Genomic DNA, 14,213 nt, shown 5'->3' with positions numbered 1-14,213 from the left:
AGGGTAGTGGGAACAGCATGTCTGCATGCATATATGAGGACTTTCAGCCTCAGCCTGCCATTTAATGGCAGTTATATGGCAAGAAGGAATTACTGTCACCATTTGTGCATAACGTTGGCCATACCAAGCCGTTTTACTTAGCCGTTTCTTCAGCGAGCCCACAGAAGGCTGCTAAACACGGTGCAGTAATGCTCTGCTCCTTATTAAGCATTTCCCTGTGATAGCCTCCTCTTGGCCCTCCCTGAGCAAGGCGAGCAGCTGAAATATTGCTTGAGCTTCTGGCCAGCGGTCCAGCCCTCCAGAGGGGCGTCTGTCTGCATTACAGGCTGAATTGTGCAGCTGTGCCGAGAACGGGTGCCAGGGGGATGCAGGCTCCATCTTACAAAGTGTAAATTAAATCAAATAAATCCTAATTAAATTCATTAGCTCAACAAATTGGACAATTTGTCTCCCAAAACACACGTTTGTATTATACTGTTCATCACCTGCAATGCTAAAAACCTAATCTAAACAATCTCTCTCTCATTTATGGACGTACTGGTGCTCAGGAACACCAGCAGGGTGACTGAACGCTGGGAAGACACCTTCGGCAACGGGCTGCAAGGACCAAGGCAAAGGAGAAAGGATCATCCGTGCAGACCTGCAGCTGCCCAGAGCTCATGTACACCAGCCTCTGCCAAGGCTGAGCCGGGGCTTTTGTTGGCTGCCCACGTCGAATCAGGGCCCGCTTCTGAATGAGGCCAAAACCATAAAATCTGTAATCCAGCTGCTTCCTCTGGAAGAGAAAGTCCTGGCAAAGAGCTGAGATAGCGGCCTGGGCGCTGCTCCGCTAATGATGCTCTGGGGGTGCGGGGGGAGGAAGGGGCAAGGAAGGCAAGTCGTCCGTGCAGCTATGGCAGGGGTCTGGCGTGCGGCTCCGCAGGGAAACGCCGAGAGAGGGATTTGAGGGATTTAACTGACAGCATCTGGAGGGAGCGTGCATTTCTAAACAGGACTGCAGTTCAGCAGGAGGGTTTAATGGGCCTCCAGGCAGATGGATGTACTCCGCTTCTAGACAAAAAGCAGGCCAGGGCTTGATGTCATGTTTAAGATTCTGGCACGGCCTGCCTGCAGCCAGGGAAGTCAAAGGCTGGGGGAACTTGATTCATCCCAGTGGGGCTTTCTTATCGTTCCTGCAGAGATGTGCTAACGACCGGCAGCCCCAGCTCCTGGTGATCTGCTCAGCTCCTGACAGCTCAGCCTGCAGCCGTGGCAAGGCCACAACTATTGGCAGACTTTGTTTTCTCAACACAAATTAAATTCACCCCTCCTGAACAATGCCTGAGCAGCTGGGCTGAGTGTACTGGGTCCGCTTCACTCTGCTGCCCAGAGAGGTTTTTACTGTGCCCCCCAGGACAGCCCAGGCCACCCAGAGAGGGCCCAGCTCTTCAGCATGAAGAGCACGGATCCATTGCTCCATCGCTGTGCTACCACACCGTCACTCCCCTTCGCGCTCATTCCAGCCCCCACGCAGAGCGACACTGGTTTCTTGTGACTGTCAAGAAAAAGGCAAGACCTACGACACGCTGCGGTTCAGGCCATGCCTTGTGGTGTGAAGGGAGGGAGCGCTCTGATGACACCACTTAGTTTGGAAGCACCCTTCGCTCGTACCAAACGGGGCTGGGTTTATGCAGGACACCCAGAGCAGAGAGCACGGTGGCAGCTGTTAGTAAGATGCACGGGCGAAGACGCAAAGGAAACCATGCTCATATACTCACACCAACATCACCTGCCAGGTCTTTCCCTGGGTGCGCTGAGCGTGCTGGAGGTGCCTTCCCGGTTCCTCCCGAGCGCGTCCTCCCGCTGGTGCCAGCTCCATGTCCGGGTGCACTCCTCACACCTCAGAGGCACCAGGTCCTTTCCCCAGGGGCCCTGCTAGCTCTTGGCACCTCCTCTGACTACACCCATCTCCAGGGGACAGTTTTAGCACCCCACCAGCTAAACTGAAGGCCCCTCACAGCCCTTGGCTAAGCAGGGAGGGCATCTCCAGCCTCTCCACACACTGCACTGAGAAGCAACTCCAGCCACTGAGCCTGTACTTTATATTTCCCTGTACCAAACGTACTCAATATGCACACCCTGCATGGAGTAATGGCACGTAACTCAGGTTTGGCTCCTCTCTGAAATCCCTCTCGATGATAACTGATCATTTTGAAAGTGACTGACAGCTGAAATCTGTCCTCGAGGAACAGAGCATCAGTGCCTGGTGGGACACAACCTGTCTTTAGCTGCTGTGCCCAGAGCAGCGCTCTGCTCCCTGCAGCAGGCTGGGCACCTGGAAAGCCCACACACCCGAACTTCCCCCCGATGTAGGAAATCAGCAGAGTAGCCACACTTTCAGAGCTGGCAGAAACGGCCATTGTACAGCCAGGGGCTGCGTCTGCAAGCTCACGCTTGTTTAAGTGGGAGCTTCTGCAAAGCGAGGCCGCGTTCTGCCGTTCAGAGGGGGCTGCTGGTGCTGCGGGGGGACCGGGACAGAGGGAGATCCCAGAGGAACCACCTCCTTCCTGCCACAGCAGGGCTCCCGGTGGAGGGAGGTGGCTGGGAAGGGGCTCGCACGGAAAGCAGAGGCTGAACCGTACCTGCCTTGATAATCTGAGGCGGCGGGGGCTGGCTGGGGGGCCTGGAGAATATCATCTTCTTGGAGTCCACCAGGAGACGGCAGTAGCCTGCGATCAGGCAGGCGAAGTTGGTGGCTTCGGGCCACTCCATCAGCAACACCAGCGGCTGGAAGGCAAGAGAGGCACAGCGCGTGAGGGCCACGCAGCTCGCCCGGTGCGGGACCGGTGCTCCCAAGGGCTCGCGCTGGGGTAACTGGTGAGCTGGCTGGCAGCTTTAGCTCCCACACGGGAAGAAACAGCCACGTGCACGTCCTTGCCGCAGATTACCCAACAAATCTTAGGGCCTGACAGAGCGCCTCGCTGCAGCTGCAGCTCCCCGCTTGCCGACTCCTCTAAGGAAGATGAAAGAGGGGAAAGCCGCCGTGCGCTCCCCGCAGGGTCCAGATGATTTGTGTGCATCCCAGTGTTCAAAGCCTACCTACAAGCACCAGGATTAAACACCAGGCCCTGGGGAGCTCGGGGAGTCTGCGTAGTCTCCAGCTGCCAGAGCCCCTGTGTCATTGCAGGCACCACGTCGCCCTCCCATACACCGAGGCATCTGCTTACAGTGAGCTGCAGAAGGGGCAAAAACCCATTACGGGCTCCCTCAGCCACTGCTCTGAGCCCATGGATCTTATTTAAACCTAACCCTTTGGAAAATTCAATTTGTGCCTAGGAGCAGATGGCGTCTTCTGTTTTAGGAGAGCATTTATTCGCACGCTAAAAAAGGTCTTTGCTTTAAAGAGACGAAAAAAACCAGACACGATGTGAGCACCGCATACAGCCTCACCGCACGGTCCAGCTCAGGCACCGGGACTGCCCCGTGCCCGGCTTCTCCCAAACAAGCTGTCGGCTTCCCACCTCGGGCTCCTCGCGGGAAGGACGAGCCCAGCAGCACAAACTCTGGCTCCTGCATCCCTGTGGGTGTTCTCCAGGAGCGCCCGGCCCCGGGGGAAGAGGCAGCCACCTCCAGGCAGCGCACTCACCCCCTTCCCAGTGCCGCCGTGCCCGCTGGTGGCACGGGCAGGGCTCTGCTGCTCCTGCAATGGCCCCTCCAGGGCTCACAACTCATTTACCACATCCAGGGCCAACCAAGCCCATTTTAAAACCACTTCAGCCCACGCAGCGTGAGAAGCATTAAAGCCATTTTCATTTGCTTGTTTTCTAACCGCGGGAGGTTCCCGGCACCCGCTGGTTGGCTCTGTGCTCTGCTCAGCGCTTGTTTTCCTAAGTCACTGAGCAAACTCTGCCCCATCCTGGCACAGGCAGACCCTTGCAGCATGTCACGCTCTGTCCGACACAACACAATAAACCTGGGTGCGAGGCCACCAGCCCCGAGCTACCCCAGCCCCTGCCGGGGGCTGCTTCCTCCTTGGGCAGGCGCAAAGACGTTCCCTCCCCGGCTGCGGCATGGCACAAGAACAAGAAATAACCTGACACACAAACGAGCTCTGCTGAGAGGCTTTCTGCATCACGGCAAACAGACTCGAGGTGACACGGAGCAGAGGGAAAGCGTCAAGAAGGAGAAGAGGGGCGGAGGAGGCTCTCCACGCAGCTCGCAGGAGGCAGGCATCCAGCGGTGGGGAGGGGGGTGCCAGCTCCTAGCCCAGCCTCAGGCTTGACATAAGTGATGAAAGGTAACCATGTGTTCCAGTTCTGCCATATGAAGCATCCTTAAAGCAAGGGCTAAGCATTCTTGTTTTTTTTTTTTTTTTTTTTTTTCCAAGCCATCTGTTGAATAAAGAGACATTTGCACATTTTTCCCCCTCTGTTATGCAGCAGTGAGGGTTTGAGTGCGAGCAACAAGAAATGAAGCAAACACCAAGGTGAGAGCGGCAATGCCTGGTGATTATCCACTGCTGCGTAATTAAACGATCCTTGAGTTTCAGGATGCTCCAGCTCACCCAGGAATGGGCTGTCGGGCCCTGCTGGCCACCAGCAGCCCAGCGATCAGCCCGCCTGCCCGCAGGGAGACCGGACCCAGGCAGAACAGCCCTGACCGGCACTTCTTGCCCACGAATAAAACACAAAGCACACCAAAACGCTGCGAGGTCCCTGCCAGGTCTCTGAGCAAGCCCAGCCTCCAGGCTGGCCCCAGCAATCAGCGCCTTGCATGCCGGAGTTAATTGTAGCACGCTGCTCTGAAAGGGATAAATCTCAGTGCTGATTAACATTGCAGCTTAGCGAGGGGGCCCTGATAAGATTACTCTCGCTCCCTGCCAAGCGAGTGGTGTGAGAGTTCCTCGGGAATTGTCAGGCATTAAAACGCTGTTATTAGGGAAGCCGCTCATCGGCTGGGCAGCGACAGCGTGAAGCCTTCTGCCCTCGCCCCTCCGCTGCCTTTGGGACTTCTGCCCCGGTGACAAAGCGCACTGAAAGTGGCCAGCAGGTCTGGGAACGCCTCGTGGGGCGGAGAGGCGAAGAGGCGAGGCGATGGCAGAAGCCCTGTTTCCTTTGGAAATCAGGCTACAGCGAGGAGGTGTGATGAGCGGCAGCTAACAGAGACGTTATTTTAAGGCTCCAGCAATCGTGGTCACCCTGTTCCAAGCAGGCAAGGAAAATGAGATCTTACAGAGACAGCCAGGCACAAGCGAGCTAAGCAAACATTTACACTCCGAACAGTTGCCTGAAAAATTTCCAGCTAACGTTGCTAAGGCTTTTACATCGTAAATTCGGGGCAGCTTTGCAGGGAGCTGCTCTAGGAAATAACGATGTGGGACTGTACTCTGTGCTTTGAGCTTCATTGGGATGCCAGTGTCCCGTGGCAAATGGGACTGACCTTTTCCTTGAAAACCTCGTGCGAGCGAGAGGGGACGCTGGTGGGCAGCTCCCCGGGGCTGGGGCTCACACAACATCCCTGGTGGCGATGTTTTATCTCCCTGCCTGAGCTCCAGGAGGTCCGACAGCAAGGCAGCAAGCTGAACGCACGTGGCTTTTCACAGGTTTTCTAAACGCAAAATGCAGTGCGTCTGTCCCGGCTGCTGCTCAGGGGCTGGGACCACTGTGGGGAAGAGGGGAGGGAGCCGAGGACAGGCAGGAACCAGCGCCTCGTGCAGGTAGGGCTGAAATCCAGGAGAAAATGAGAGGAAAGGGGAGCGCCGTCGGGATGCTGAATGAAGCCACGGGAACCAGGCTTCAGCAGCCCCACTGTTGACAAAGCAATGTGCCTTGCCACAAATTATGTGTTAAAAAGAGAAAAAAAACACACCACAGGTATTCGTGCAGGACAAGTTTTGGAACATTTCGCCTACACACCTGCGGCCCTCCTCCTGCTCCTTCCCGCAGGCAGGTCTGTGCTGCGGCAGCCCCCGGGGTCTGCTCCCGTGGGGGCCGGGGATTTTTGTCGGGGCAGTGGCGCCTTGAGGATGAAAGCTAGCTTTACACAGAAACAAACTCACTGGGATAACTTTTAAAAAACGCCAAACAGCAGATGCACAGCGGGATGCACAGGTAAGGGCCCTTCTCAGACCTACAACAGGCCAACGTGAAAAGAAGCAAATATTAAAGAGAAAGCTCTTTCTGCCTCTAAATCCGCAACACCAGCCTGAAACCACTCATGTTTTGATCTTTCACTCATACTGGTTTTCTGGATTTTCTAGTCCTAATGAGCAAAGGGCGTTTTTTCACTTGAAGCTTCCTGCTTAGCAACCAATCTCGCCGGAAAGTAAAATAAAATACATTTATACTGGATAGGAGAGATGAGTTTTGCATTAGCTCATTAAGGACAGAATGCTTTTTCTATTATGTACTGCCTTTAAATCAACCCTCGATGTCCTTCTGAAGGGTATTCTCCTGTTCAGGCAAAGGTGAAGGTTTCGTAGAAGAACATCTGGATGAAATTTTATGGCCAGGGTTATGTTAGAGGATGTTAGCAGTCCTGATATTTAAATTAATTTATGACCTGATCTGTGCAAGCTCTAACCCTTAAGCTTATGTGTATTTCCTTTTAATCTCCTCTCTTTATCATGCACTTTGGGTCTTACACTGCTTCCCTTAATGCAGCGCAGGAGAAAGTTGGGACATGAATTTACATAATTTATGTTCCCTGGCTTACCTGAGGTGTTCTGCCAAGTTTATATTTAATAATATAGGCACCGGGGCCTAACAAGACAGCAGTCAATTTTTCACGTGCACCCGACCTTTCCTTCCCTCCCTCTAAGCGTTATTAACTCGGCTCTATCGATACCGGGCTTGTTGTGATTAGGACCATTATTTCTCATTTGTTGATCAATACAGCTCCTGGCTTGGTTTGCAGCACATCTGCAGCTTTCGCAGCGGTGCTCTCGTTCGTCGGGATTTCAGCAGCCGCCCCTTCTGCGGGATGCTGTCCCTGCTCCCTGCACGCTCTGGCAAAACGGGGGGCTGCTTTTGGCACCCTCTGCACCTCCCGTTTGCTGACACCAGCCCTCGGGGTGCGTGAGCTCGCAGCACCTCGTGCCGTGCTCGTCCCCACGGCACCAGATGCCTGAGGTCTGTTTGGTTGTTCTTTTTTTCTTAATAAACGAATTAAATTTGGCTGCGCAGGCTGGGTAAGTCATCCCCTCCGCATGCTGCCTGCACCTCGTGCCGCTGGCTGGCTCCCAGCCCCTCTCCGGGTGCCTGGGGCTGGCGCCGCTGCGTGCCCTGCATTCAGTCACGGCCCAAAGGCTCCGCGCGCGGGAACGGCACCGAGACAAGGGAAATCTCGCTCTCACGGTGTTTCAGAATGGCTCAGTGCAAAGAAAACTAGTAAGATTAATTCGGCTTCAGGAAGCAGCTTCTGGCATCAGTCTCGAGCCGCGCTCTTTGCGTGGAAGAGATCTGACGGCTCCAGTCGCTGCTTGCACGAGCAGGAGCGGTGCTGGCCTCGGCTGCCCAGCGGGGTGGGACTCCCCGTGGCTTTCGTCTCATCCACGCACACCAGCAAATGCCCGTTCACCACCTGCACCTCCTATTTCTGGGGAGAGAGGGGGCCGGGCAGGAGCTGCCTGGCTCCCCGGCAAGGCGAGCAGGCCGCAGCCGGACACGCGCGGCGCTTTTATCTCTGTCACTGCCTGGAGGCATGCCCGGGGCCCCCGGGATGCTGAAATCGATAGCCAGATCCCAGGCGCGGCAGCAGCCGGGGACCTTTCTGAATTAATTTTCCCTTTGTTTTCCTGTGCCGAGCCTTGATCTCGGCTAAACTGCCGGCTGGCGGCAGGTCCTGCTGGGACACACGGAGCCAATTACCCTCGTGCCCGTGATTAAATGGCGTGGGCCGGCAGCCAGCCGCTGCGCAGCCCAGGACGGCTGCTCCCTGCAGGCACGGGGACGCTTCCCGCTGCGGGCGCTCCTCCGGGCTCGGCTGGGAGGTTCGGCTGCCCCCGAGCTCCTCTTCCAGCCCCTTTTCAGGGGTTTCAGAAGCTTCTTGCCAATATTAATTCTGTCGTAATGAAAAGCTTAGCAGTGTGGAGCTGCGTAGAGCAGGAAGGAAAGATGCTTCACTTGAAAAGGGTTTTTAGTGAGAACGTAACCTCTGCATCTGCGGGAACCGCCAGAGCCACGTGGGCAGGGACGCAGCTGGTAGGAAGCGCTGGGCTGGATACAGGGGGCGGCTCTGATGTCCCCAGCTGCCACCATGTCCCAACACAGGAGCTGGGAGGAGCGTGGGGAGCCTACGAGCTCCAGAACCAAGGCTCAAGCCCAGCAAGTCAGAACAAAAACCCTTCCTGGACCCAGCAGCAGAGACCTCGAGGCTTTTGGTCCCTGCGCCAGCCTCCTGCCAGCACCTGGTCCCCCCCCAGTCCCTCTGCCACTGTCGCAGTGGCAGCGAGAGAGCAAAGCAGAGGCTCTGCCTGGGTTTTGTACCCAGAACAGGCTGTCTGAAACACCGACTGAAGCCCAGGATGGAAAAGCTCCAAAACAAAGCTATTACTGCCCGGTGAATAATTTATAAGACAACCACCACTTCTTTTCCTCCTGAACTAAACACAAATGGTTTGTGATCTGCTCAGGCTCGCTTCTTACCTGGAAATCTTCCCCAGCGCACTCCTGGCAGGCGGGTCTGGGCTGCAGAGGCAGGCGAGGGTGTTCGGGTGGCCGAGGGCTGCTCCTCGTCCCGATCCCTTTTTTAACCCTTAGGATCAGCACTAAACCTGGCGCACAGAAACCCGGCCCAGCCCTTCCGCACCGACCCCATACCCATCGCTCAACATCTGCCGTTTCCACAGTAACCCAGCAAGCAGCTGCGGCAGACACGGCACAGGTTTGGGCTGGCTCGCCTCCGTCCCAGCCTTCGGAGGTGCTCCCAGGCTGGCACCCCCGGTACAGCCCCAGCCCGGGGACCCTCACAGCCTCTCCCTGCCCCGACAGGCTCGGGGACGTCGTGTGGATTTGACCAGAGGTCCCCAGAGGGGTAGGACACGGCTGTCTCTATCAGGCTGCGAATCACGGAGGGAACGGATTTATTTGCAACCCCGTGTCTTAGCCAGCGACACGTTCCGTACCATGCAGTAATTGCAGGAAGCAGATTAGCGCTTCAAGGTAATGATCTCGTTGCCAGCTTTTCTTAGCCAGCCTCATCCATCGCTGTCCTGTGTGGGATTAGCATATGCCTCGTTTTGGAGCAGACATCCTGCCTTTAAAGCCCAGCCCTTCGGATAGCAGTTAAATGAAGACAGACTGCAGCAGCCCGTGCCCCGGCGGGGTGCTGCTGGGCCTCACCCATGGGATGTTCTCCCCTCTCCAGAGGCACAGGGGGATTTCAGTGGCTGGAGGCAGCCGTCTGCAGTTTCTCAGGGAGATAAAGCCACTGTGCGTGCGTGCCCACGGGAAGGTGCACGGGAGTACTGCCTTTTCTCAAGCGACCGGGATGTGGATGGAGGGGATGTGGAAAAAGGCTGCTCCTCCAGCAGGCGAGGACCTCCCGGCCCAGTGCTAAAGTCTGCCAGGAGAGGAGGCAGCAGGAGAATCCTAAACAAATCCCCCGTCGCTACATCTGCGAGGCTGCAGCTGATATAGGGACCACAAGGCAAGGGCTGCAGAGAGGCTGAGAGACCCCACAGGAGATGTGGAAACGCAGAGGCAGCCCGAGAAGGAGCTCAGCTTCACTGAAGGGTTTAGTGGACCAGGCACCACAGAAGTCAGTAAAGCTCCCAGCGTATTGCTGGCAATCCTTCTGAAGAGTTTGGGAATGGGGAGAGAGAAAAGAGGCTGGGAGGGGTGGGGAGGGGTGGCAGGGATGTGACCGGAGGGGCCACCGCTGCACCACGCACGGAGGGCACGGGAGGGCAGGGTGGTTACGCACAGACCCCAGGAGGGCATTTACACCACCGAGGGGCTTACTGGAGCCGGGGACACCCATACCCAGGGGTGGCCGTGGATCTCTTCTCACACCGAGCCTGACAGCCTGGTCCCAGCATTTCCAGTCGCAACAACCCCGCGTGGCTCGGCGAGCTCCACCTCGTGCTACTGCCCAAAACCTCGGTGGTGCCCTGCAGTGCCTGCACCCACCCCGGCCACAGCCACGGACCTCTCCTCTCGCCCCAGCAGCCCCCGGACCCGAGGCCGTCCCCTGGGGCGCCCGGTGCCTACCTTGGCATCCAGGATGCTCGTCTCCACCCGGGCCACCCCCTGGTTCTCCCTGAACAGCTGGATCTTGCTGACCTTGCTGAACTCGGACAGCACGGTGGTCAGGTTGGTCTTGAGGTCGATGACGTGGCTGATGCCGTGCCGGGGGCCCACCAGCAGCGTGGTGGCCGGCTGCTTCTCGTCCTGGGCGCACGGAGAAAGGGAGACAGACAGACGGACAGACGTCAATAAACGCATCCACGGGCGAGGGAGCGATGTCAGGAACTCGGCCGGCTCCTGCTACGGCCGGGGGCGGAGGTGGCTGGCGGGGAGCAGCGGGTGAAGCTGGTGCCAGGCCCCCTCCCCGAGCCTCTCTGCAGAGCCGGCAGCAGCGTGCACGGGGTGCCAAGGCTATTTAAATCTCCAGCCCCGAACTGACCGTCCACATGAAATATTCAGGCCTGCTGGTGTCACTACAGCGAAGTGGGAGCGTGTTACAAATCTGCCTGATCTGACATCGCCGCTGAGGGAGGGAAGCAGAGGAGGGAGCGAGGGAGTGAATGCATTTTAAATGAGAAGAAAGACTGAAGCCTTGACTGAAATTGGTATCTTCCTTGTCCTGGTCTGCCCAGCACGGATGCTCCAAGCCAGACCTGGGCAGGCCAGCGCAGAAGAGAATCAGGAAATATTTTTTACTGCTCGAGTCTGTGGCTCATATGGTTGAATACGTGGTTCAGCTCCTAGCTCGGCTTGCTCAGCTGGCTCAGAGGCACAGCTGTGGTCTCAGAGATGAAACAAAAAGCCAGGCACCCCCACCAGGGATGATTTTCCCAATGCTACAGAGCCAAGCAGGGTTGGAGGCACAGCTCCAACCGCCCAGCACCTATGAGATATAGTGTGGTTCTGCACCCACTTATTTCTTAGGAGCTCCCAGACACGGTGAGAACAAAATCCATCACGGGCTGCAAGAAATCAAACCCAGGGGGTGAAGCCGGAGAAGCCAGGAAGCTGCTGAGCCCTCGGGTGGGGGTGAGAGGTGATGGTGGCGGAGGTGACACTTACATGGAGTCCCCTGGATGGGAGGTGGAGCGAGAGGGATGGAGATGGAGAGGTGAGGCAGGCAGCGGGGAGCCTTAGCAGGTCCTCCGTTCTCCTGTTTGGCTCGGTGGCTTTCCTCCTGCCATGGAGAAAGTGAGGTGGCTTGGGTGAGGGGTGGAGATGCCTCTGATGGAGATGAGGGAGGAGTGAGGCGGCAGCTTCGAGAGCCACCAAGCGGCGGTGGGGCTGGGCCAGCACTCACGGAGATGGCAGGGCCAGCTGAGCTACTCCCTGCACGGACAAGCAGGGGATGGGTGGCCTTTGCCAAGGGTCACCCTCCTCTGAGAGGGACGGCAGCACACGGCCAGCCTCCCCGGAGCTGGAGGAGGAGAGCAGAGCGCTGTGAAGAGTGTCCCAGCTGGATGGTGTGGATGGGGAGCCTGGGGGATGTGAGCACATGCCTGGCACTACCGCAGCTTCACCGAGCAGATCACCTCGTCGCCCAAAAGGCCGCCAAGAAAGGAGCAGAGCCCTGGCCCTGCAGATCCAACCTGCTGTCAGCAGGTCTGAAGGCTTTTCTGGAGGGGCTCGCATTCCAGACAGGGCCCGGGAGGACAGAACAGATCGGGGAAGTGCACACAGAGCGGACACCCCTGCAGGAGCCACGGACGCATCTCCCCCAGCTCTCCCCCCGGCCACACGCTCAGGACCGGAGCCAAACACCTCCCCTCCCGAGCTACCGTACCAGGCCCACGGTGCTGAAGAGGACCCCGGCGAAGGTGGGCAGCTCGTTCAGGATCCTCAGGTACTGCAGCTTGGCCTGGGCAGCGGAGACCTGACCAAAGACATGGCACGGGCCATCACCACCAGCGTGACATCCGCGACGTCACCCCACCGGCACCGAGGTGCGGCAGGGCGGGCTGGTGGGCTCACCTTGGTGCCGCCGGGCTGGTTCTGGTGGGCTTTGAGCTGCTGCGAGAGGGATTTGCGGAGGCTCTTCTCCTTGACGAGCTGCAGCAGCGAGGGGGGCAGGAAGGGCTCCAGGCCCCACTCCTTCCTGCGGGAGGGAGCAGCCTCAACTGGGGCACCCCGAGTGCTGGGCACCGCCGCTGGGGAGCCCTGCCTGGGGGACCAGCATGGGGACAGGAGGGCAGAGAGGGCCAGCAGGCAGGGCTGCCGCCGGGGAGCGTCCTCTTGCCGTGAGAGGGAGCCAGAACTGCAGCTCGGTGTCGCCGCCGCAGCAGTGACAGCCCTGGCGTGGGTCCCCATGGGGATGGGGTGCACAGCGGTGAGAAGGCCTCACCGCCATGTGAGGTTTTGCTGGGCAAATCCTCAAAGCTCTTTTTTGAGGTTCCCCCTCTGCATGCCATCTCCCTCCCTGCACACCCTGGGCAAGGCCACCCTGCGCTTCGTATGGATTTAAGGCCCCGGAGGAGCCGCAGCAGGGCTGAGCCACGGCCACAGGGCTCGGCGGTGTGCTGGTGTCACACAGCCACAGAGCTTCTCCTCGCCCGGGACGCCAGGTGGGAAATCAGCCCGGCTTCCCCTGGGGATGCTCCTGGGCTCCCAGCACACGCCTCCCCAGCCCCAGGGAGGCTGCTGTGAGTGGGCCTGGCGGGGCCAGGGATCGGGACTCACTCCACGTTCTTGAGGGACACCTTCTGGCTGGGCCGCGTGGCCGCCACGGTGATGTAGATGTGGAGGGCAGCCAGCCCCAGCAGCATCTCCGGCTTGGGGTCCACGCCGAAGCGCTCTCTGATCACGTCGTTGCGGCTCTGCGGGGTAGAGGAGAGGTGTCCTCAGGGACCCGGGGGCAGCCGGCACCCTCCTCACGGGGATGGAGCGGGCGCTGGGAGGACGTCCCGTCCCTACCTGGATGTAGAGGTACTCGAAGGCCGCGGGGTCGCGGCGCAGCAGCTCCACGGGGTCTTTGGGGAAGAAGCTGACGCGGAAGAGGCACCTCATGCCGTGGTAGTGCGTCCGCTGCACGACCTGGGGCCGGAGCAGATGGGGTTGGTGAGCCCACGGTACGAGCCCCGCGCTCCTGATTTTGGGGCAGGAGCCTGCCCGCGCGCCGGCACGCGGGGGCTTACGTGGGCCAGCGGCTGCTTGTCCTGGAGCAGCAGGAAGCGGTGGCTCTGCTCCGGGCTCGAGTACTCCAGGACCAGGGCGAAGTGCTCGATGTGCCGCAGGGACAGGCGGTCCTGCAACGTCACCATCACGTCCTGCAAACGCCACAGACGGGCTTGGGTGCGGGGCAGCGGCTGCCTCCTTTCTGGGGCGTGGGGGGGCCGGCACCCGACCGAGAGCTGCCTCGTCCCAGCACCCAGGGCCAGGCCGGTGCAGGATGCGGCCCCAGAGTTGGCACCCAGGAGGTGCTGGCTGCAGCACGCATCACCCAGGGATGCCAAGGGGCTCGCTGTTATGTCATGGCAGTTCGCAGGTGCTTGTACAAGGAAGCAAGAGACAGAGAAAAAATGGAGAAGGGAGCACCGCTGCGGTGCCGGGGAGGGGAGGAGCGGGGGGGGGCCCACCTTCACAGTGGTTCGGCCATCGAACGTGAAGGACTTGATCTGCCCGTTCTCCAGGAAAACCTTCAGCACGTTGGGGATGAGGAGGAGAGCTTCCTTCTTCAGCATGTCCTGCAGGGGAAGCGGGAGGGTGGGGATGGAGGGGAGGAGGCAGAGAGAACGGCTGTCTGATGGAGTGCTGACAGCATCCCTCGCTTCCCTGCATTCGTGCGCTCAGAGGCACATTTCCCTCGAAAACCCAGCCTCTCCGTGGAGCATTTAGAAGCACAGAGCCTGAATGATTCAGGGCTGCCTGATGGAGTCACCTGCCCAGCCGCCAGCAGCGAGCATCCCACTTGGTCAGGCGCATCCCAGCGGGGTGTCTGGAGCCTGCCCGGCAGAGGGGAGCTGCTGGGGGGGCTCAGAGCCGACCGCCTCTTTCCTGGCCCCCAGCCCAAGTTTAGCCCCCTTCAGCCTTGCTCGAGCCCTGGGCAGGCAG

At 58.8% G+C, this 14,213-nt stretch overlaps 1 protein-coding gene across 6 annotated transcripts in view; it reads right to left on the bottom strand.

Moving 5' to 3' along the window:
- Positions 1-14,213, bottom strand: part of FRMPD3 (FERM and PDZ domain containing 3) — a 45,935-nt gene that overhangs the window by 7,657 nt on the left and 24,065 nt on the right. For 4 of the 6 annotated variants that reach the window (XM_083797806.1, XM_083797810.1, XM_083797807.1 and 1 more), the window contains 7 exons: positions 13,739-13,846; positions 13,298-13,429; positions 12,843-13,196; positions 12,138-12,261; positions 11,950-12,039; positions 10,191-10,370; positions 2,626-2,766 (listed from right to left, as the gene is read on the bottom strand). In XM_083797806.1, coding sequence (XP_083653932.1) covers positions 2,626-2,766; positions 10,191-10,370; positions 11,950-12,039; positions 12,138-12,261; positions 12,843-13,196; positions 13,298-13,429; positions 13,739-13,846 — 1,129 coding nt within the window. Of the gene's footprint in view, positions 1-2,621; positions 2,767-10,190; positions 10,371-11,949; positions 12,040-12,137; positions 12,262-12,842; positions 13,197-13,297; positions 13,430-13,738; positions 13,847-14,213 lie in introns of all 6 variants that reach the window. The other 2 variants (XM_083797809.1, XM_083797808.1) reach the window with 1 other exon arrangement.

This window comes from Anser anser (assembly GCF_964211835.1).
Source record: "Anser anser genome assembly, chromosome: 13".
NCBI lineage: Eukaryota > Metazoa > Chordata > Aves > Anseriformes > Anatidae > Anser > Anser anser.
This window is presented reverse-complemented; position numbering and strand designations above follow the sequence as displayed.